This window comes from Lates calcarifer, linkage group LG6 (assembly GCF_001640805.2).
Source record: "Lates calcarifer isolate ASB-BC8 linkage group LG6, TLL_Latcal_v3, whole genome shotgun sequence".
In the NCBI taxonomy this organism is placed as follows: domain Eukaryota; kingdom Metazoa; phylum Chordata; class Actinopteri; family Centropomidae; genus Lates; species Lates calcarifer.
In genome coordinates this window covers 23,673,557-23,697,333 of record NC_066838.1, presented here as the reverse complement: position 1 = coordinate 23,697,333, position 23,777 = coordinate 23,673,557, and the positions used below count along the sequence as shown (strand labels likewise).

At 39.9% G+C, this 23,777-nt stretch overlaps 1 protein-coding gene across 7 annotated transcripts; it reads right to left on the bottom strand.

The window, feature by feature from the left end:
- Positions 1–11,516: 11,516 nt before the first annotated feature.
- Positions 11,517–19,199, bottom strand: znf217 (zinc finger protein 217). Of its 7 annotated transcripts, XM_018692659.2 has the most exons (6): positions 18,422–18,696; positions 15,192–16,570; positions 14,882–14,989; positions 13,380–14,771; positions 13,127–13,251; positions 11,517–12,985 (listed from the first exon to the last, which is right to left on the bottom strand). In XM_018692659.2, exons 2-5 carry the CDS (start codon positions 16,513–16,515, stop codon positions 13,139–13,141), a joined length of 2,937 nt encoding a protein of 978 aa, XP_018548175.1. In that variant the 5' UTR covers positions 16,516–16,570; positions 18,422–18,696; the 3' UTR covers positions 11,517–12,985; positions 13,127–13,138. The 7 variants fall into 7 exon arrangements, with proteins under 7 accessions (XP_018548175.1, XP_018548044.1, XP_018547877.1 ...); XM_018692528.2 differs by lacking the exon at positions 18,422–18,696 and adding an exon at positions 19,144–19,199 and having other exon boundaries at positions 11,517–13,251; XM_018692361.2 differs by having other exon boundaries at positions 11,517–13,251; positions 18,585–18,738.
- Positions 19,200–23,777: the final 4,578 nt, after the last annotated feature.

Genomic DNA, 23,777 nt, shown 5'->3' with positions numbered 1-23,777 from the left:
TTAGCCATGCAAATCTGTCTGACAGCCCAGTACATCTCTGTCTGCCTAATTGGACAGTATAGAGTTGTTTATGGATATTGCAGACATTTAGGACTCAGTTGGGGGCTGCTCAAAAATCATTAGCAAACGGCCCCTGTTACTGGACTGTCAACTTCACTTCACCAACGTCAAAGCACTGCGATAAAAAAAATGTTTATCTCTGTCAACAACAGGGAAGGGCTCTTTTTAAATGGAGCAGTATACTTGCTGAACATTCAAACATGTTATGAAATGAGAGTGTCTGGATACGAGCAGCTTGTTATATCAGTCCCGCCACTAGTTTTTGATGTGTAAGCGAGCTGGCGTTTTTGTTAATTAGAAAAACACTCCTTATGTAGAATTTACAGTGGTGGATATTTACACATACCTCAGACAAAAGGTGTACGAACACACGGTAAACTCGCCTCCTAATATTTAGTTTTACTGCTCTGCACTCCCTTACAGTTAAGGTTTTCAAGGTCTGAAGACTTAAAGCTGCTGTATGGTCAATATTTTTATATTAACAACTGATCAAATTACAAAATATATATGAAAAAATTCACTCATTGCAATGAACCCACAGATAATTGTCACCCAACTCTGCAGGTTCTCTTAGTTTTATGTAGCATTTAAAAGTATTAAAACTCATTGTTTTGGTTTAATGGCCCGTAGCATGTTTTGGTTCACCCTCAGTGATCTCATCAGCATTGTTTCCATGTACAATAGGCAACTCTTTCCAGCAGAAAAACAACAGCTCTAAAACAACCCCACCATACTGTACTTGGTTACAACGAGCATAAAAAAAACAGCAGATGTTAAGAACTAGCTAGTGACATTAGCAGAGGATTTAGTACCTAAAGGCCAAATTAGTTTACTGGTGGAGACAAAAACAGAGCTACAAGGAAAAGCTGAACACAAACATGACTCCAAATGAATGCTAATGTTGCTCTGTGTCTGCTGGATGTGTGAAAAGGCAATGGTTAGCTAAAACATTAGCCACGTCAACTCAAAATTTGATGTCAGCTTGTTTTTGCTGCCCCCAACTATAGTTAATTCATGTATGAAGAGCCCTTTCCAAACAGTCTCTTCTATTTCATCCACATTTGAAATTCATAAATGAAATGGATTTGATCGGTGAAGTCAACGAGAGATTATATATTGTACAAAATGTCTCATGCATTGGGTTATGTCAAATAAACAATAACATGTTGTTGTAGTGACTAAAAAATTGGACAATCCCAGTAATAGATCGAAAGAAAAACTATGACAACATTCAAATTGAAAGTTGGATCTGATCATGTTGCTAGAGGAAACATCAGAATCCATCCAATCCTTGTTGAGATATGAACAGTAGTGGACCAACTGATATAGCAACATTGCCAAATTACCCTCAGGTGCCTCTAAATGTAATATGTACACATAAGTTAACATATAAATTAGAACAGTGCTCATTTGGTTTAGTGCAGGACAAAGCATTTCTCTACCTATCCCTCACTTTTTATCCTTTCACCAAAATATAAAAGTTGCCTATTCTACACCAGGCAGTGCTGTGCCCCCTCTGAGCTCCCACTGGCTCCAAACACAAGCTGCAGGTCCGGCTTATGAATGTTCAAATTGAAGGCACTCTGATTTGCATGGCTGAACATGGTGAAGCAGGGGAACAGGTCAGAGGGACTCCAGACTCAAGCTTTTAGAGGGATGAGGCTGTGCCAAGCTGCATGGAGGTGATGTGCTCATTGTACTGATGTGACCTCACACACAGTGTGAACAAAAGAGGAGCTCGAGGGCTCAGCTAAGATCACACACCTAACAGATAGCTGGGTGTGCTGTAAACATTACAGAACATGCAGGGATGACTAAGATTAATCATCAAAGTTATTTATTAACGTTCATTAGCACAAAGCCATTTCAAAGACAAACTATCAGCCAACTGTAAAGGCCATGTCATCAAGTGGTCTTCCATTTTTGCAGAGGAACTGTTTTATCATTGCAGTTATCTCTGTCAGGATGCAAATGTACCGGACGATTGATCGGAGTGACCACAGGAGGAGACTTTACGCAATGCACAAAAACTGGTGACAAGACAAGGGTAAATTCAGGAGGTGGTGCTCACTCTAACTTTTTTACCTCTCTCATTTCGTCTCCCCCTCTTCCTCTCTCTGGCTCTTTAAACCATTCCATCTTTATAGCTGAGCCAATCAATGGCAAACCAGTGTCTATTGTCTGTTCTGTGCTCAGGCCACTGCCCTCCTCCAGCACCCCCCATTACAGAAATGTTTCTTCCCATCAGTGCCTTTACTTATCACTTCCCGGGTGACATTGAACTTCCTATGCCCCGGCCGCCGAGACACATCTCTGAACTCACACAATTACTCTTCATCCCCACTAACAATTTAGTAATGAAGTATTGATTTCCAGATTCCTCTCTTATGGATGATATTAGATTTTGTTTGATAAACTGTGCCTGGGCCTCTAATCTGCACTGTCCCTTTTCCCACTGTCTGTAAAACAAAGTGCCACTGGAGAGATAATGACCAGAGAACATCGATGAACTCATTTCATCAATTTGTAACACTTGACAATGAAAAAGGGCAGGCATTTTTCAAGCAGCAATGTCAAAGTTTATTGCTCTGGGTACGGTCTTATTGGAAGCCAGACATCTTGAGCAGCGTTCAGCTCTAATTTATGGGCCCCAATGTGCCAGTTACTTTTAAAGGAAATGTTTGGATACTGGGAGGATATTAGTGTTGCACCTGGGTTGTCTGATTTCCAGGGCCACCGGGGATTCATGTGTCATGTTAGAAAATACAAAAACAGCAGAGGAGAGGCTGAGACTCTGGTTATTTGCAATGCAAGAAAATGCTGCTTAGGACATAAATCATGCTGAGATGTTACATGCGAGTCACATGTGCATGGATTCAAGAGCCACATAAATGCTTGAATTCCAATTCTCTGGCTTAAACTGTGTGCTTAGGTTATTGAATGCACCACTGCTAACAAAAACAAATAGGTAAAGGTTAGGAGTGAATCTCTGGTAATTTGTGCAGTGCATTTCTCAGTGTCACCCTCCCCAAAAAAGGCGTGTTGAAGATAAAGTGAAATCCTTGTATTAGTGAATACAATACTCATGGTTTTTACACAGTAGAAATAAATAATGGCAGTTAGCCTTCAGTTGAAATGTGTTTAACAAAGCAACATTACCAGTTAAACCAGTTGTTACTGTGTCTCAGTAAGGCAAGCGTATTTCCCCCAATGCAGGTTTACACATCTCTTCAGACTACTCTGGTCCAGGTTAGGATGGCTTTCAAGCTTCACACACATCAGTTAGTCTGATCTCATCAGCTCTCAGTTGGCTTTATGAAACAGATTAATCCTGGTTTGGCTTATTAGGCTCGTTTAGGACAGGTTTTTCACAATACACTCTGCTTTTCTGAGTCACCTTTATGAAACACCCCTCTGGTCATCCTTGACACCAGATTAGTCTTTGTTGTTCAATAAAGGTCTCAGTAACAGTTACAGGTTCTTACAGCTGCTGCTTTGATGCATGCCCTTTTACTAAACCAAAAAATGACACGTAAACAAGTCTCACCTGTGTTTGGGTGATGAGTGAAGAGAAACAGCAGAAATGTTGCCTCTAGATTAGTTTATGTCCCAAAATATGATGAAGACAACTTCACACAAATCACCCAACAGTCTTGCAGATTTTTAAACTCGTATTTTTGTATTAAATGTATGTGGTGCATCTCTGTATGCTCAATAACCCCAGCGTTGTATTTTATTTTATTTTTTTAAACTACTGTGCTCCTCCTTGCAGACAATTTATCTGGTGCAAAGTCAAATTATTTATTTCCCCTCATTCATCCTGATAGAATGAGAGACCTGAGGAACAACAGCCAATTTAGACTGAAAATCCCAGTTCAGCTCAGGGTAATCTGATTTCTCTGCTCCCCAGAAATCTACATGTATAGTGCTTATCAACTGGATTACTGGCAGGTAGGAAGAATAACCCAATTTGAGGTTACTTGTTTCTCTGTGTGTAGTATTCAGTGTCACATTGCATTAGAAGAGGAGGGCTATTGCTTTGTGGAATGGATGCGTAACTTCCTCGCTCCTCCTTTCCCAGATCTAGCTGCTCATTCATTCCCATGTTTCGTTTTTTTTTTTTTTTGGTTTGGTTTTTTGCATTGCACCACCACATGGAATAACAAAATGATCAAATGTAAATGCACTGCAATCAGATAATGGCCTTAAAGGATGCATTTAAAAGAAAAATACAGGCCTGAGCATCCCCATTTCTTACTCGTTTCATTTTTCTTTCTTGAAGGCAGCTGTGTTTGTCTTCCTCCCTACTACCAGGCATGTGGTGGAAGTGACAGATTTGAGATGGGTTTACTGGAGTGGTCACAGAGCCAGAAGGCCACCTACTGTATGTGGTACAATAACAGGGCTGCTCCCAGACCTCCCACCCTCCCCATTTGCAGATATTATACAGGGTCGAGTATGGGTTGTGGTAACGGATGACCACCGTCCATGTACCCTCATCACCACAGAGGTCAGTCCCCCTCCAACAAGACCAGCACTCTCTCCAAGGTGATTATTGATAAAGGATGATACGCCAATGTAGGCACAGGAGAAATTATACTCTGGGGCCAATCACTGCTCTTCTCTTGTTTCTAGAGAGGGACACCTTGCTTAATGTATAAATACTGTGGTGGGACACTATTCCCTTACCTATTGAGTGACTATAAAAGAAACGGAGTGGAAACCATCAGGGATGCAGGGAGCCATGTCAGCTTCCTTTAGACACAGTCCTCCTAATATCTTTTAAAGGAAACAATCATCTTTCCTGATGAACCAAAATGTCCTGTAGCAGCCAAGGTCAAATACACCGAGTCCACACACACAGACACACACACACACACACACCACTACAGTAAATGCATCATGTGTTCAACTGTGCATTGTGTCTCTCATTTCACCCTTTGCTCCACTACATGGTACGTTCTGATCTCAAGGTGCTGAAAGGCTGGTGCTTCAAATGTGTTTCACATAAAGGTGGTGACTAGATATATCACTTTAACATATATAATAATATAGCCTGCAGGTAGGTCTGTTTAAACCTGGAACTAGACTGTTTGTCTTTGTAGTCACCTACATACTGCAGGTTAAATTAACCCAGCCTGTTCAGCATTTACTAGAAGTATATAAACCATTCATAAATGTTTTATTACGCAATGTAATGTAGCTGTAAACAAATATAAGGACATTTAAAGTGTATATCAATGCCTTTGTTAACAACTGTAACTCATCACAGGTATTCAAAATTGGATTATAAACATGTTTTATTATTTTATTAGCAAATGTCAGGAAGACAACATAACGATATACAACAATATGAAACATAAGAAGATAAGAAAATATAGCAAAAAACCAGAAAGACAGAAAATAACATCCAACATCACATTAAATTGAAACTACATCTAGCTGAAGTCAACAGATGAATTTCAAATTAATTGCAGGACATGAAGCTTTGTGTTCTTGATTTTTGGGGTAGAACTACCTCAGAGGGGGGAAAATAGATAAATAAGTAAATATTTTATATGATATATGTTATATGATAACACACTGCAAATGTATTATCTAAATATACAGGTATAATTAGTTAGTCATAGCTTAATTTTAAAGACAGGATAATTTATCAGCATTAATAAAACATAAATAGCACACACATTAGGTTACCCTCTCAGAGAAATGAATAGTTAATAACTACAACTACTAATATCACTGTGTATTTATTAATGCATAGATCAGATGTTCTAAATTATCTGGGCTGAGTTCTCCCCTGAACAGGCCTTTTTACACAAGTCCATGCTTCAGTTTTGAGACGGTTCCAGGTTTTTCTCAGCAAAGTTATCCAAATAACTCAATAAACATGCTTCTTGGAACAGGCCCCAGTTCTAAATATATAGCACACAGTTATGATCAGCAGGAAATACACACTGATTTCATTGTATAAATAATCAATGTCCAGCAGCACTCTTGTGGGAAGTAATTCATAGTTACAGGAGGTGGACAAATCAACAAAGTACTTTGCTTTTTTTTAAAATAAGGTAGGATGAATGGATGGGTGGATGGATGGAAGGAGAGATGCACATGCCAGATTATGGGTTGAAAGGATCATATATGACCATTCAAATACAGGAAATCCTCACAATTTCTTAATTTATGTAATTTGTAGTGTTTACTAAACATTTCTTAGCTGCTTTTACACATGTAATGTCTCAGTTTTACTGTGTGCTATAAAGCATTTATCAAACCTGCTGTACCTGTTTACAAACATGTAAAACTCATGTCCAAATGTATTACTGAGGATATTATATGTGATTACAACTGTGTTATATTGTGTTACAAATTATTCATTAACTGTTTAGCATCCATAATCCCTATGTATGCGTCATAGTCACTGCAGTGACATATAAACATTTATAAATTGTGTATATACCGTTTATAAATGCACAGACACAGATCTAGATTATTTAATTTGGAGCACACAACTATTTGTTATAGATTACCTAATGAATAATGAACACATTGTATTGCATATATTATCACAGCTACAAAAGACGATTTCTTAGGTGACATTGTAGGCATATTTACTGCACTGTAGCTTGTTGATGAGAACTGTAACATGGAGGAACTCAGGAAAAAACAGTTGCTTAGGAGGTGCCATGTCCTACCAATCACTCTCCCCTTCTAAAGGGGCTCCAATGGCACCTGAGGGGGAATCTCATGGCTGTCATCCCAGAAAGCCTGCCGCACTGATGCCTGCTTACCATCTGCTCCCCATATGAGCAAAAACAGGCAATTGTCTCAGAGAAGGCACCTCAATCACACTGTCATTGAACTAATATACTTTAACATGTTTTTCGGGTAGCTTTGGACAACATCTTGGTAGAATCTGCAGTGCTGGAAGTCCCTATTTGGTTTGTGGAGATAACGGTAAATGATTGTGTGTGCATGCGGTGCGGGTCGAGAACATTTGAAATGTATATCATAGCTCTGCCCTGTCTCAGCATGGACTTGGCATCTGACAGTGAAAAAGCAGAACAGTGGGACCCTGTCAGTGTTACACTTCCTGTAAATAACCCCTCCATGCCTTTGGTTTTATCATTCCCTGCAAATGATTCCGGGCCCCTCCAGAGTCGACAAGAAATAGCATTATTTTATGGCATGGAAAAAAAGAGGAGATAAAAAGAGGAGCCAGGGAGAGAAAAAGGGAGATGGGGCTAAAAAAGGTCCTTCAGGGAACATGGTGTAAATGAAGTTCCAGGAATGACACAGGCGAGCAATGAGGCGTGGATGGAAAATATACGCTGCACATCATCGGATAGAGATGCCAGTGGAAATGGCTTCATTGAAGTGTCAGCCCTCATCCATCAATCAATCATCCGCAAGAAACAATAACGCTGCGGCGATGGGGCAGCTTTTATGGGGCTTACTCATGGGTATCGGAAACAGCACTTAAGTGTAGTTCTGACACTGGGAGAAAAACAGAGGTGAGGTGCTCGGCTTATTCCACATGCAGGTAGAGCAGATGGGGGGGGGCTAAGTATACAGTGCCCCCCTGGCAGGAGAGCCCTGGACAGAGGAGTTTTTATCTCCACAGCAGCAGTGGATTTCATCCTCTGAATGTCTCCTTTCTCTTGAATATCTGATACTGATATCTTGGATTTACAATACATTTATGTTGTTTTACTGTACGATTTTTACATTTATTGAAAATGAAGCAAGAGTCTGCAGCCACGCATGCAGCTGTGAGAGGCCCAGTAGTGCTCTGACGTCAGCATGCTAACATGCCATAGCAGTATGTCCACCATCTTAGTTTACTGTTAGCATGCTATTAATTCATTGATTTTATAGGTATTTGGTGATGCTTTAGGAGAAGTCAGGTGATCACCTAGAATAGATCATCTGGTGATCATGAATGCCTGTACAAAATTTAATTTCAGTTCATCCAGTAGAAATTTCTGTCTGGACAAAAGTGGTCAACCAACCGACTGCTGTCTGTTAGTGAGCCAAAACAGATATAGAACACTACTGTAATTTTTGTATCTAGTTTACCTACAAATCTACCCTTTATTTCACTGCTCCTTTAAATCTAATGTATTAGTTTTAGTAAACAGGAGGTTGGTTCACTCTGCTGGTAAAGCATCTGCTGTGATATCACATACATAGACCTATATTTCATAGCCAAAAAGAATCCTTTGTGTGTTTACTTACAAATAACCTCAACAGACCAAAGGGACTGAAAATAGAGCAACACATCCTTCAAGGCTATATGTTCAGCACTCTCAACATAAAAATAAACAAAAATGCTAAATAGTCCAACAGTCGCTTTTGCTGTATGTGAGCCTTTTGATTTCCCCAAACCAAGTCTCTTGATGGCTTCTCGGCAACATGAAACATGACACGTCATCCATTATTCTGTACATGTGCCTTGCTATCTCAGCCTGCTCCATATGGCCCCTGTTGTCTCCAGACACCCAAATCCCTTTCCTTAGGCCAGGGGCTGTTTTTGTGGGAACCATTACATTGCTCCTCTTCCTCAGAGGAATGGGGTGACGATGATGAGCAATCACAGCCAGAGCAGACTTTCTGCCTCAAATTCTGACAGGATATTCAACAATTGACCGTATCCGCTTTGTTGGCCCAATTGCTAATTCATGCAAGTTGACAATCTGGAGGCAACAATTATGAGTGATGAAAAGACTGAAAATAAGAGGAGAGAGCACTTAAGGGGAAGGAGAAAAACATGAAGTTTACTTTACAAGGAAGGAGGGAGGTGGGAGATTTGATATTTGTGCTACTAGAGAGAAAAAGGATGGCATTGCTAAACACATCCTCAGCCACAGATGAATATAACCACAACTCTTAAACACAACCTCTTCTAAAACCAAACACACTGAACAGATGAGCGGATAGCAATGCAAGCATAAAATGGCATTTGTGTATTGAATTGTTAACTAAAATGGCTACTGTGTGTGAATCCTTATCAACACACAAACCTAATGCGATGACAGACACTTGATAAGGAGCTTTGAAGACCTCAGGTGTTTGTGCTAAAGCATTTTGAGAAAAAAAATTCCCATGTGAATTTGCATGAAATATGGGGATTGTGTCAGGTTTTCCTGGTCTAGTGTGCTGTGCATAGCTGGCAAAGAGGCATGGTACTGAGGAATAAAGATCTAATATGTAGTTTTAAAAAAAAAAGTTGTATTCAGATTGATAAAATCTGTTTTCTGTAACTTGCAAAGAAAGATAATGTTTGACTGAAGCTCAGTATCATGAATTGATAACTTAACTTCTACAGCATTACTGTATTCATTTAAAATAACTTTATGGCTTCTACATTATTCAAAGGCCCAGAGATGATACTTCTTAGAGAGAGGAAGGCCTGCAGTGTCATTCATCTGCAAGGAATTAAAAAAGAAAAAAATGTTGAGCCCAAATTCTCACAGAAATTCACAAATTGCACACAAAATAGGGAGTAAACAGGGAAAATTCAAAGTTTATCTTTGCCCATTAAAAAGGCTTTTGACATGAAAACCCTCGCAGCATTCTGGACACAGGCATCGAGAGCAACAGGACGCATGTCATAAGCTGTTGTCGACTTGCGTTCTCTGCCACGCGTTTGCACTAAGTTTGCCAGAGTGTGGGGGGAACATGAGGGTGATGCTAAGTGAAATGCTCATTTTGCGTTTGTGATTACCAAGGCCCATGGGCGATATGCACTAATGTGAGCTAATGCAATAGATTACACAGTGCTGGCCCAGGGGAACAGACAGCAAACAGATGTGGTCTACTCAAAAAGGGAGGAGGGAAGAGAAAAATCAAAGTTTAAAGTGTTCAATGTGCTGAAGATTGTCCCTTGCAGTTTATTGTTTACAGAATGCACAGCCATGATGTGCTTTGCCAGTCTTCTCCTTTTATAGATATGAGGAAAGTCAACAATGGTTTGCTCATGTCCTGCAGATGTAGAAGCTATTACCAAACTTCTCTGAGGAGGCTTTATTATTTTAAGGTTTACATGCTTACTGCATCACAAAGAGAAAAAGTGAGATGCTGCACTGCTCCATTTGAAGCTTTCAGTCATAACAAGTGATGTCACAGCAGGTGTGTTGGCTGACGGGCAACACCTGTGTGACATCACCAATTAGGGAGTGGTCGCAGGTGCAGCATACTTCTTACTGCACTGAAAAGATCAGTGCAGCAGCATTTTTAAATCCTGTGCAGGGAGGTGTATTTGTACACGGGAGACAGTCGTGTATTTTAAGCTTTGTTCAGCATCGAGGCCACTGAACGCTACTTTAATTTGCGCTTAAGCTCTATAATTCCAGTTTCAACCTAACAACAATGTACAGTTATCAGACCTTACTGCACTACACACTGTAGGTCTGTTTTTCAGGCTGAGCATGCAAAGCTCTGAGACCAGCATCTAACAAGGCTGTAATCTAGACTTTGTAAATACTGCCCTCTAGTGGTCAATCTAAGTCATTGATGGGGATAAGAAATGTATGGCACATGTTCTTCAGTCTAGAAACATTATTAAAACATCCTTTCATTGTGCAAAGGAGTTTCTTTCTTTTGTTCATGTTGTAATGGAGGAATGTGGATGATACATGTTGCCTAAATTGTTTCTTGTTTGAGACTGAAGATCAATCCATGATACTGCAACAGCATGCGTATTAGTCTGTTGATGATGTAGCTGAAATTATGAATGAAGAGATGGAAATAGTGGAAGATTGGGTATGTACAAACAATTTAGTACTTAATTTATCCAAACCTATGCTTTTCATATCTGCAGCCAGACTATTCACTTTTAAATCTGTCATTGCAGGGTGACCCCCTTGGAGCAAGTTGAGGAAACCAGGCCATCGGATGTCACTTTGAACCACCGTTTCCTGCTACGCATGACATTGGTTCTAACTGACCTTGAATATTGCTCTGTAGCCTATACAGATTCATCAGACTGGGACCTTTTACCAAGGTAAAGAGAAGTTTCTAATCCAAACAGCTGAAACAAAAATTGACGTATTCATTAGTTCATTTGGTGTAAACATCTAACTTCCATCACTTTTTGGGTCATGCACCAGTTTTAGTCTTGTTTCAATCCGATCATGTATTTTTGTGTGTAGTGTGACCCTGTTAAGAGTGAAGCTAATAGAGATCCTCTTCAACAATACACATCCTGAAGAGAAAAAAATAGTTCAATGTAATGAGAAAAAAATGTTGACAACTCAAAAAGTATTTCAGCTACAGGTTTATACAACCTTTGGCCGGTAGACGTCCAAATTTAGCACCTAATAATAGCAGTTACTGTCTCATTAAGTGTATGTAACCTACAACTAAATCAGTTTTCTGTGCATACAGGAAAGAAGTCATGAAGATTATGGGTGACCAGGAGCACATCAGTGAGGTAAGAAACAATGCCACAAAGCTCTTCTCGTCTCACTTTATTATTGAAATGTGTAATACAAATCTCAAACAATATTTTAATTTTTACATATACATGTATACATGTACACATGTAATGTGAATACAAAAGAAAAACAAATAACTTAACCAAAGCCTTTCAAAGTGGCAAAAATACTCAGTTACACAATAGACCAAACTGCTTGTAAATATGAGTTAACCTGAGACTTTTTTGTTCACAGTGTATAATTAATTGAGTCACTCATCAACACAGCTGCTCTTGTATTTTTCTTTCCCAAACCACACAGTCATACAACATCTAAAAGGCCACTTGATAATCAGCCAGGACTGACTGCTGTCACTTGAAACAAAACACCACTTTCAAGACTCTGCATAGTAAAGGCAAGCTCCTGAATAGTGACTAAATGTGCAGCCCAAAAAAAACACAGCATGACTATTAAACACGCAAAAGAGAACACCATGGAATTTGGTACATTTTACAGCTTATGGATTTGAGCCACCACTAGAGCAGATGATAGCCATTTCAAAGGGATAAACAATAGCCACGAAATCTGTTCTGTGTTTAAAACTGGGCTTGTAAATACCACGAGTATCAAAGAAATCCACAACCCAAATTGTCTTACAGTTAATCGTGTGCCATCAGTTTGATATGGCCTCAGTAGTAGCTGCTCTTTGTCACCAGATGAGCTTGTATTTTATGTGGTGTTTGACAAATACTGTGATGCCCGACAAACACATGTTCATCTAGTTATACACAAAACATGTCTCTAGTCAACAACTAGACGTAGAGGTTCAGCTGATATGATAGCTACAGCAGCTTAACAAGAATAACAGTGTCTAGAGCGCAACATGAGGTAGACCACTTTAACAAACACAGAAGGACTTGTTACTGTGGCCTGTTTGTAAACCACTGGGCCGAAGCCATCAAGTTATTCGACAGTAAATCCCCACCCTCCAGTGCTTTGGAAAAGGGAAAAAACAGAATAGTGCTTAATTACTGCTTGGACATCAACAGTAAGAGAACAGAGCAGCAATTTTTCACACAAATCATTATTCTTAGGTTTTTACTTAATACAAATTTTATATACTGCAAGCTTACAGATATATTTATGCTGTCCCACATACACATTTTACCTTTACGTCATAGACACTTACAGGTGTATGAACATTAGTGTGGGTCAAATAAGGATTAAGCGACCATTTTGAGTGAAAAAACTAAATATCACAGTGCACACCAGTGGAATAATATCTTCAAAGAGAGACAATCAGCACTTTTTCATTCAAAAAAGAAAACAATGTACACTGAAAGCCTGGGCCCTGAAATGTCTATGCAACATAAATTTTCTTCTATTGAAAAAATATTAAATCAGGGGAGCCTGGATGCTTTCGGAGCACAAACCATCTCTACTCTTAAATCTGTACATTGAACAAATTTTTGTAGGTTCTCCAAAATAAGGTAGCAGCACAGTTCAATCTAGAGAAAGGAGGAAAAATTCTTTTCAAATACAACTTGATTCATTTATATCAAGTATCAAGTAAAACTTTTGGTCACAGTTTGACAATCCAAAGAGTAAGCCCTATTATATGTGTTACAGAGTATTTTTCAACCTTTTACCTTCATGCCACTTTAGGCACTTTTGTCAGTGGCCCCATAGCGTTGATTAGGGAACGAGCCTGAGGGGTCTCTTCTCTGCAGGTTGGGCAGAGTGGGTAAGTGTTGGTACAGCACAGTTCTGCCCCCTGAGAAAAAATCTTTCATGTTAACTCTAACAAACTGCTAGAACATGCAGATATAAAGTAGCCTAGTTTAAATTTTAAAAAAGACCTACTGTATGTATCTCCCCAGAAGCAGCTAACCTAATACCTACCTGCTCTTGGGTTGGACAGTCCTCCATGACTGGGGTTAGCTGGTGTGCTGTGATAGAAAGATGCCAGGTCGTTGGGTGTGTAGGGGCGCAGCAGGTTCATCATGTTCCACTCAGTGTCCAAACCTCCTCCAATTGCTGTTGATGTATTCTTTACAGGACCCAACGTCTCAGGAACTGTGGTTGGACCCGACCCTTGTGATGTGGTTTTCATACTTCTCCCTGAGATAATCATCCTGCTGGATCCATCCCCTGTTGATCCTCTATAGCTAGGCTTCTCACCAGTGTCAGCTTCTCTTCCTGTGGGTACTGAATATTTCAGTCTTTTGCCGGAAGGTTCACCAAAATCCACCTGGGGGAGGCTCCCGAATCGGCTCGACAGACACAGCCTGGCAGCTTCTGAGTGCCAAATGACACCGCTTCGCACTGGGTAACTACTCTCACCAATTCCCACTCTATCTGGGGGACCTGGTCTCTCCATAACATACTTGGTGCTTGTATTGGATTTCTTCATGAGCTCTGTGTACCTGGAAGACTCCTGACTGGGATGTGAATCAGTGTTCTGTCTATGACGCTGGGTCTCCTGGACTACATTATGTAGGGGTGCATGGATAGGGGACCGCTTAGGACCTTGAGGTGGGTTAACAGGTATCTTCTCTTGTGGTTTTGCAGATTGGGGGGGTGGGGATTTGGTTCGACGAGGGTGGCGTCTGTCAATCAGCGGGAGTGGGCTGACATCTTTTCCATCAAGCGCAGGGGGGCAGCCTGTGAAACGTTTTTGTTTCAAACTGCCCGCAAAACTATTTTTCTTCGTACTGTCTGACTTGTCTTTATGGGTCAGCTTTTTGTGCATTATCAGAACCTCCGGGTACATGGTTTTATATGCACAAAACGAACAGGCAATTGGACTTAATGCATTTCTGGGTTCTGCACTGGCAGGGATGGAGAGAGACACTTTTAAGGACAGATTTAATGGGGCCTCAGAGTTTTCTTCTTTTATCTCTTCCCTCTCTATCTTCAGGTTAACAGGCACAGGGCACTTTATGAGCACATCATCAGTCGGTGAGTAAGCAGACTTAGCAACTAATTTCTCATACTCAGCATTCATCTGAGTGAGTGGTTTGCCAAGCTTGCTACCTACGCCATCAAATCTGTCCTCTGGTGTTCCATTGGGGCACGATCTGGCTCCAGGAACCCAGAGTTTGGATCGTTTTGGGGCAGGATTTTCATTGTCATTTCCATGTTTTCCATCAGTAGGAGAGGGTACTGAAGGCACAGGTCTGCTGGGGATCTCCACATAAGGTTTGTTCTTGTGACGACGATCCAGGTGATATTTCAGTGAAGTCTTCTGGGCTGCAGCATAGTCACAGTAAGCACACTTGAATGGTTTTTCACCTGAAACAAACAGTAAAGAATAAGCATAGTTATAAGAAAAATAAAAATCACTGAATTAGACCTATTAAACACAATAAATAAATCATTTAAGCCAACTGTGTTTAATATACCTGTATGAGTCCTCAGATGAACTGTGAGGTAATAGCTTGATCTGAATGACTTGCCACAGTAACTGCATTCCTTTGATCTGATTTTTGATCGATCAAAACCATCTTCACCTTTAAAAATAGACACAAATACATAAATGAATACACAGTAGGGAGGAATAAACAGAACAGAATAAAATCACAAAAGCTGTGTTATCATCCTTCATCAGCAGAGGGAGCACTTGGTACCAGAGTTCTTTGTATACAACAATTCCTTTATCACAATTAAGACAGTATGAGTGAAATCTAAGTGTATAATCATCCCTAAATTTACCTGAACCAAGGTTTTCTGTCAAGACTTCCTCAAAGCCCTCCTCAGAGCCTTCCTCTGCTTGCTCCAGTGAGCCTACTCTTGACAACTTCCCATCAACAGAAGAAGTTGGGCTCTCCTCACCACCTCTCTCACGCTTGTGCACTCTGGAGTGAAGAACTAACTGGTGGTATGTCCTGAAGGTTCTCTGACATTCCTCACAAGTGGTTGGCCTTTCTTTGTCCTTATCTTTTTGCATCAGAGACCTCCGCTGTGGCTCTGGGTTTTCTACTACAGTCTGCTGCTGAGACCTGAGCTCTCTCCCAAGGACCTCTTTCACAGCCTTGTCTGCTTGGCCTTCAGACCAAATATTATTCAATTCCTCCTTATCAGAGTTGCAGTCTTCGTTGTCTGTGCTGGCTTCCTGGCCAATATCTTTAGTATTATTAGGGCCAACTGCTATCTTACCCTTTGTAGCAAGTTGCCAGGCCTGATAGGTGTTGAAGGGATCTAACTGGGGAATCCATTTTGATGATCTCTCATGTTGCAAACTATTTCCTGCAGAGCTAGGTCGAAGGTTTAGACAGTGAAGAAATGTTTCCTGTTTGGCAAGGGATTCAGTAGTGGCATCCATGTCCTCCTTGTCTTTATCTCTGCCATGATCCACCTCTCTGTTGTGTACTTTACTATGTTCAACCAAACTGTCATGGTCAGGGAAGAAAAACCCACAAACCATGCACATTTTGTAAACAGTGACTACAGGGTCTGAGGCAGGCTCCTGAACAATCCCATTGACTGTGACTGGGGTCTCCAGTTCTTGCTGGGCCTTGCTCTTTGCTCCTGGTTTTACATGCATCTTCATGTGGTTCTTAAGGAACCACGGCTCTCTAAACCGCCGTCCACAGATATTGCAGCAGTAAGTAAAGTAGTCCTTGTGCTTCCTCATATGGGTCTCGAGCTCACTGGCATCTTGCGATACCTGGCCACACACAATACAGCTATGAACCTCCTCTTTTTCAACATGGAGGCTGCTTGGTTTGGGTCTGGGTCTCTCTCCTGGGATCCTGAATTCTGCTTCAACTCGAAGCACAGTGGGTTCAAAGAAAGTGGTTGGGTGCTGAGTTAATACATGGGGTCCTAGCTCATCCTGATGAGTAAAGCTTTGATCACAGAACATACAAGATAGCAATACGCTTCCTCCAGATTGCAGCCCAGCCTTTTCTGAGTTGGTGGTGTGTGGCGTCATGCTACAGCCAGGCCCTGGGATGCTTGCATTGTTACTAATCAGAATATCTTGGGCAAGTCCATCTGGGCTTTCCACAAACGGCAGCAACGAGTGAGTCGGCATTGTCCTCTTAAGGCAGAGCAACAATGCTGTAGACACTGTCCAGACTATTAAGAACCTGGAAAGAATGAAAAGTGTCTTTAGGCTTTGGTTGATATCAAAATGACATCAGGTAGCTACTATCTAACTTACGATAAGATCACTTTAAATACAGCACACACACAGAGAATTGCCTTCCTTCATACTGAAACAGGAAATGTATCTTTTTAGCAATCAACTGCACAGTCATTTCCTCTATATGCAGGCCACTGATAAAACGTAATAAAACAATGTTTTTCCTACTTACAAGCATCATTTTCCATAATTCTAAGTATCTATGTAACCTTTAAGGTGTGAACTGTCAACTACAGACTCCACACTTCAACAGTCACACTACTTTAATGAGGTTAATATATGTACAGGTTAATACTGACTTTGTTAAAAACAAAGATTATTTTGTAAAATACATTGTTTCAAATTAAAAATAACAGTCATTACTGAATACAGTATACTGCAGTTGAATAAAAACAGTATTCAAAGACCATATTAAGCCATCAATATATCTATATCTAGCATTTTTTCTATCTTCAGATTCTTGTTTTAAAGCATTTTTTTCTGAATTAAATTTAAAATAAAAATTAAAAGTTATCTATAGACTTGGTTTGAATAGCATTTAACAGAATTCAGTCACCAAAAAAATCCAAAACTTCTGTTTAAGCTGTTATACTATCCTACAACCCTTGGCTAACTCTGATATGCTCCAGGTGTATAATGTTCTGTTTCCCTTTTGTGACCGCTGGGGACCATGTGGCTTTGCCACAATAAGTGTTTCAGCGTGTATAATGAGTTGCTTATATATAAAGGGAAAAAGTTTAAGAAATTCAAAATCACATTGTTATTTTGACAGGCTCAAGAGTGGAGTAACTGGACTAGCAAGTTCAAAGGCTCATACAAGTGAAGTGTGACAACAGCATAGCATATAGCAGCCCACTGTGGCATCTATGTTTTGTTTTCAGTTTTTTGTCTTTACCCTTATCAACATGTATTAACAATATAGTGTTAAAACTGGGCAGTGTAGTTGATATGGGGAAATCCCAACTCTAAGTTTCTAGTTATTTTGCTGTAATTGAATACTATTCTCCTCGATAGAATAACTTAAAACATGGCCTATCAACGCCCAAGTTACTATTTATTGTTTGCCTAGCTGTAATCAGCTTCGCTGTGTCTACTTTTGACATAATCCAGGTGAGCACAGGCAACTATCGATAATGACAGTGTGGTTTTTTTAAGAGCACACACATGCTTTGTGTGAGGCAGCGTTAACGTTAGCCACCTTGTTATTCAAGTGAGCACAGCCCTCGTTAAGACCATTAACGTAATTTGCTCGCGAGTGGATGCTCACAGTAACAGTAAAAGAGCTCACAACGTTTAACTTCATCAAAGTCATCGTGTATTTACCGCAGTGGCTATTACATTTCTACGTGTGCATAATAAGCAGAACACGAGGAATTGAGTAGTTTCTGAGCGATACAGATCGATATCAATCAAGTTAATGTTCCTGGCGTTAACTCTGATTGTTTCAAATCATTAAAAAGGAGCTTAATTTGGCTAGCATTAACTCAACCACCAGCACGTTCCGGCAGCGATAACGTTATTTTCATGACAACAGATTGTTGCAAATGAACATGAGCCATACCTTGTGTACTTACGTTGTTGCTTATTGGTTTGTTTAACGCCAGTTTCTTTTTAAAAAAAAGAAACTTAAACCCAGATTAGTTACTTAACGACACGCTAACGTCCCCAAATTATGTCAAACCATGAACTCCAGCACGGGTCATTCGCATTCTAACGACACTAACGTTAGCTAAAACTTCACTTTCTGTTGTCTCGACTTCGACCAAACTGTAGAAACTCACCAAACAATACCTACCAACTCTGAGTTTCCGGATTAATAATGATACTGACACTACGAGCGGCTGGAGTCAAGTGAGCTAAGCTGTTTGTGTGAGTTGCTTCTTCATTTCACAACGCGTTGCTGCTGCTGCAGTTGCTGCCGGTGGCGGCGGCGGTGCTGGTGGTGGTGGACAGCTCACCTATTCAATTGTTTGAATGTGAATCATATTTGTTCTTCTTGGTGAGTCCTCACTGTGCAGCTGTTGAGTTCTGACGCGCGCTCTCTCAACGATTCTCTCGAGGGGGTGGAGGGGGGGGGGGATGGAGCGCGTGCACGGCGGCCCCCAAAAAACCCATTGGACAGTCACGTGGTCGCGAGTAACAGAAAAAGGATTAGTACACATAATCTCAACTAAGAAAAAACGAATTGCATTAGTTTATCTGACTAATATATTTATATTAGGTCCTGCTGTCAGTCCCGGCTTCTCACCAGTTACTTTAAAAGTTTCATCCACATGTCATGTAGGCTCCATTTGTATTTTAAATCACCCAGGTTACGCTTCCATTTGTATACAGTGATACCTAATATTGTGTTTTTCTCCGTTTGGCTCGCTGACCTTGGGCCAGCCCTAATGATAATGCCTCTAAACTTTCTCTTTCTAAACACATGTACACTGTCACAGATCTGAGTTAGTGTGCTGTTCTGTGCAGTCTAGACACAACAACACTGTGTGATATTTAATGCTGCACTGAACCTACCTAAAGAGTGTAGCCCTTCTTCTTCCACGTTCTCACGTCATGCATCAGCTACCATGTGGAGATGGGGGAGGGGTGCCTCAAACTTTTCACAGAGATACATGAGGTTTTTTTTTTTTCTTTCTTTTTTTTTGCAGAAGCTGGTTGGTTGAGTCATAAGAAATTTCAGGTTCTTCCTATTTCCTATCAAACGATTTTTAAAAAGTACTGAGAGTATTATCATTGTAATTCCTATTCTATTTTACTGTCACCCAAACATACTCTGGATAAACCCCTGTACTTTATGGAGGATATAAATTTACAGGAAATAAGGAAATTGAGGCTTTATATAGTTTATAATGAAAGGAAAAGTCTAAACAATAATGCTAATGATAATAGTAATATGACAGAGACACTGGAAACTATTGGGCTGTGAGATAAAGACAGTCACCTACAGTAGCACCCACTGGCTAATGTGTTGTTAAATAACAGCCCCTCCTCCACTCTTGAACCCTTCCAAAGAGACATCAGGCAGTGATGGTAGCTTAAAGCCATACATCATTCAATCAATGAGGATATTCAGTGGACTTCAGTGTACACTGAGTATTGAGACACGCACACATAACCTCCCCCTGAATGACAGCAATGTGTGAAAGAGGGAAAAAAAAACTTTATCAGTAACCACTCCCAGCTAAGGAACAGTGAACAAAGGGTGGAAGACTCCATTTGCCAAAACCATCTCTCACATTAAGGCTGGGCTGTTGCCTGAACCTCCCTCTTTGTATAGGCTATAATGCTTTTTGATGGATATATTAAAAGTTGTTTTCAAATTCATGTTGTTACCAAACAGGTCAGACAAATGTGGTGTTCACTATGTGATGAAAACACAAGTAGATCTGCAGGTTTGGCTAGCAGTAATGCATGTGATTATTGTCTCCATGCCAGATACTGATGAGAGATTATATGCCTCATGTTAGACATTTCAGAATATTGTACATATTCTTAAAGCATTCTTTAATGGTCATCTTATCTGATCAAATTGTGTCAAACTGGTGGTTAGATATGCCACGTGTTCTTTACCCACAGTACTAAACTGTAGTTTTGAATTGTAGTTTTGTATTGATTCAATCACTTACATGTGCTGCCCTAAATTAAAACATTTTTCTACCCCCCTTGCAATACTCTGATTCAGTTTTTGGTATTCTTGCCTCACCCTGAGATCCTGTTACACAAACAAGTCTAGTATGTTAATCAAAGGCACCACATGTGACACATCGAGGCCTCCCGCTCATTTCCCATTGTTCTGTGACCACAAAGGCTCTGTGAAAGGCTATCAATCTGGAGCAGCAGTATGATGCCTCTGGATGATGAAATTGCCAAGAGATGTTTAGCTGATCATATATAATCCTCTGTATGTGGAGGTGGTGGTAGTTTGTGTTTAACCACACAAAAATTATTTTTAAACTTTAAACATGGCAGTTTTATCTCTGATTCTATTGCAGTTATTTAATTAGCATTCATCATCTGAAGTGGTAATGACAGCAACAAGTGGGCAAACATTGTTTACTTTTAACTGATTTAATTAACTTTGTCCTATTGTTTGACTTTATGCTAATGTAATTTCTCTTCCAACATCCTCCAAACTCATTGTCTCAGATTGTTTCCTCACAAAACAAAACATACATGTATGGATTCAGCACTAAAGCGAAAAAGCAGTAAATTCTAATTAAAGGTAAAGTAGCATTTAAAAAAAAAAACGCTTGAATGAATAATTATGTATTCAGCAGACAGACACCCCTGATAGGAACTGGATCTGGATGGGGAAAGGCTGTGGTGGCTTGTTTTTGTCTTGACGTGTCAGGAGCAGCTGACTGCATTGTTCTCCTCCAGATTCACAGCCTGGCTTCTTTCATAATCCTGGTGTTGCTCCTGAAAGACACTGATAATATATAATCTCCTTTCTCACCCCTAGCCAGTAATGTTTATTCAATGCAACCAGCTGTTGTGTTGTCGATCATCAGAGAAATTTTATCAGTCACCAAAAGCATTCCTCTGTGCAACTTTCCTGCACATGTTTGAGGAGTCTGTTTGTTCTGCTGCTAGAGTCATGCTGTCTGTATAACCTTTTCTGACTTTTAGACTTTTTTTTCCCCAGATTTTTCTTTAATCCTCCTCAATGAAGGTTGAGGTACAAGGTACAAACAATATCCAGTAAGTGGGCAGCAGCACTTGTAATAGGAAAATACAATATAATAGATAAGAAAATGATATAAAATAATGTAATATTTTTTTGAGAGCTACTTTGCAATAATTATGTTCATAGTGTCAAATAAATTGACAGTACTTGGATTAATAATGGAGTATTGTTTAACTGAGTTATTTCTCTCATCGTCAAAACCAGGACTGTCAACTTGATCTCCTGTTAGACTTAAAGAGCATAGAGCATGGTTGTGAGACTTAAATATCTCTTTTTTTTTAATTTGCAGACTATAGTATCACACCTAAATTTTAAACAGATTTGCTCTGTACCCAGGGCTGTACAGATATTTTTCAAAAACAAAACCAGTCTCAAAAAGTCTTACACCAAGGGTTATCATAGACCTCATTATGTCTGTCCTGAAAATCCATGTCCTTAACTGATTCTGAGTTTAACCTGAAACTTTATGTATTCTGCATTGATAGCACCACAGTCCACCTGAATTATGTTATGTTCTCACCCATGTCTGTTTGTTGGTTTGTTTGTTTCTCAGCAGGATAACACAACAAGTAACTTAGTGGACCAATAAGGCATGGCTCAGGGAAGAACCCATTCACTTCTGATGTGGATCCAATAGCCTTGATGGAGGTATGTTCTCTATTGAGTGTCATTCTAGTTAAGAATGCTTTTAACCTTAGAAATCAAATTTGCTTACATTTAGAAGTCACACAGTTTCTGTACCAAGCTAAACACTATACATGATTTCTTATCTTGGCCATAAAAAATGAATGACTCTAATTTTTACAGTTCTTTCTAACTATTTCTTAACACTGTGTTATGTACAGTTTCTACATTTGCAGCAAACTTTCCAGGAACCAAACTAAGCACAAAAAATGTAAACATAAGCATTTAATCTCAACATTTGCCTTAAAAACCTTATAATTTACAAAGGGACTTGTGAGGTCAAGAGTTTTTCTCAGCACACAGTTGATCATTTTATCTTTATCTGTAAGTTAAAACATGATTACATCATAATTTGAATATCAAGCAAATGTTTGAATCTCATTCAACTTTTCAGTATTTTGAATGGCACCAAAATAGTCGTTAATAGTGTGTCTGCTATCACACCAACAGATGCCTTTTGTCCCTGCAGCAGGATGTGAAATTCCCTTGAAACACCAACACTAGAGAGCATCTGCATTAGAATGCCTGCCTTACTATATAAACATGCATGTTGTGCCTGCAGGAGCTGATGATTCAGCCTTGGTCAAAGTGAATGAGATTGTCCTTTAGAGGCTAAATCACCACTATTAATTTGTTATCAGATCAGAATCAAGCAGGACAGACCTGTTAGTAATGAGCAGCGCCGTGATGCACATTAGTCCTGACAGCAGGCCTCCTGTCAGGCCTCCCTGCCCACTGTTCCCTTGTTCCACCCCCTCCAAACTCAGTGCATTCACACAGTCACATCCATTGTCCTGGGATGAACTGCAAGCAACATGGTGGTTAAGCAGGCCTTATGCAGTGTGTACGTCTTTGCATGGTTAAATTCCATACCTATAACCGTTTCCATTTTAATAAGCCTCTCAGTTTCATTACAGTGCAGAAGGGATTGACCGGCCCTCATGAAATTTGATTGCTTTCACCACTTTACAGAAAACCCTTCCCTTTAAAAGCTCACGATTCTGGCACACTGCATGTAGGGAGATGCAGCTGTTATCTTCGTCTGCACCGTTTTTTATTAGGACACCCAGATACATAAAAGACTGGGCAAATTTCTGAATAACAACATAAGGAAGTGAAGGAACCAGGAACAGATGGTGAGGTTCAGAGTGAGTTCTATGAAGGTTTTCATTTCAAGATAATGTAGATGTGTGTTTGTGTGAACTATTGTGTGAGTACATTTTGTTTAAAGGATATCCAAATGAATTTGTCATAGATCTTGCAAAAGTTCCACATTGTTATTTCACTGATTCATATTCCTCTCTCATTAAAGCTCAAACTCAAGATGTGTTTCTTCTAGTTCCATCAGCAGTATACTTTATGTTTAGTAATGAATAAGAGCTCATAGCTCAAAGCAGCAACACTTGTGGCAAAAATGTCACACTGCATCTTAATTTGAAATCATCCTCAGGGAAAACGACAGACAATGGACCACATGCCTTAACTGTGTAGGCAATACCTCACTTTTTCACCCTCAGTGCCATGGCAATTACTTTGATGCACAATTTAAAATGATCACACCTATTACAGAGGGTAATACAAGAAGAGTGTGTCTCATTGATAACAAAGGAGCAGTGTGAGTTATGCCTTCAGGGGCCGCGACTCATCACTTAACGCTGGGGGAATGGTGGGTCTCAGACATTACTATCTAAAACACATCCTTCCAAAGACTACACACTGTGCCATGAATCATAGAAACTACGCCATAAAAGGTAAAAGAAGATTTGAGAGATTCCTT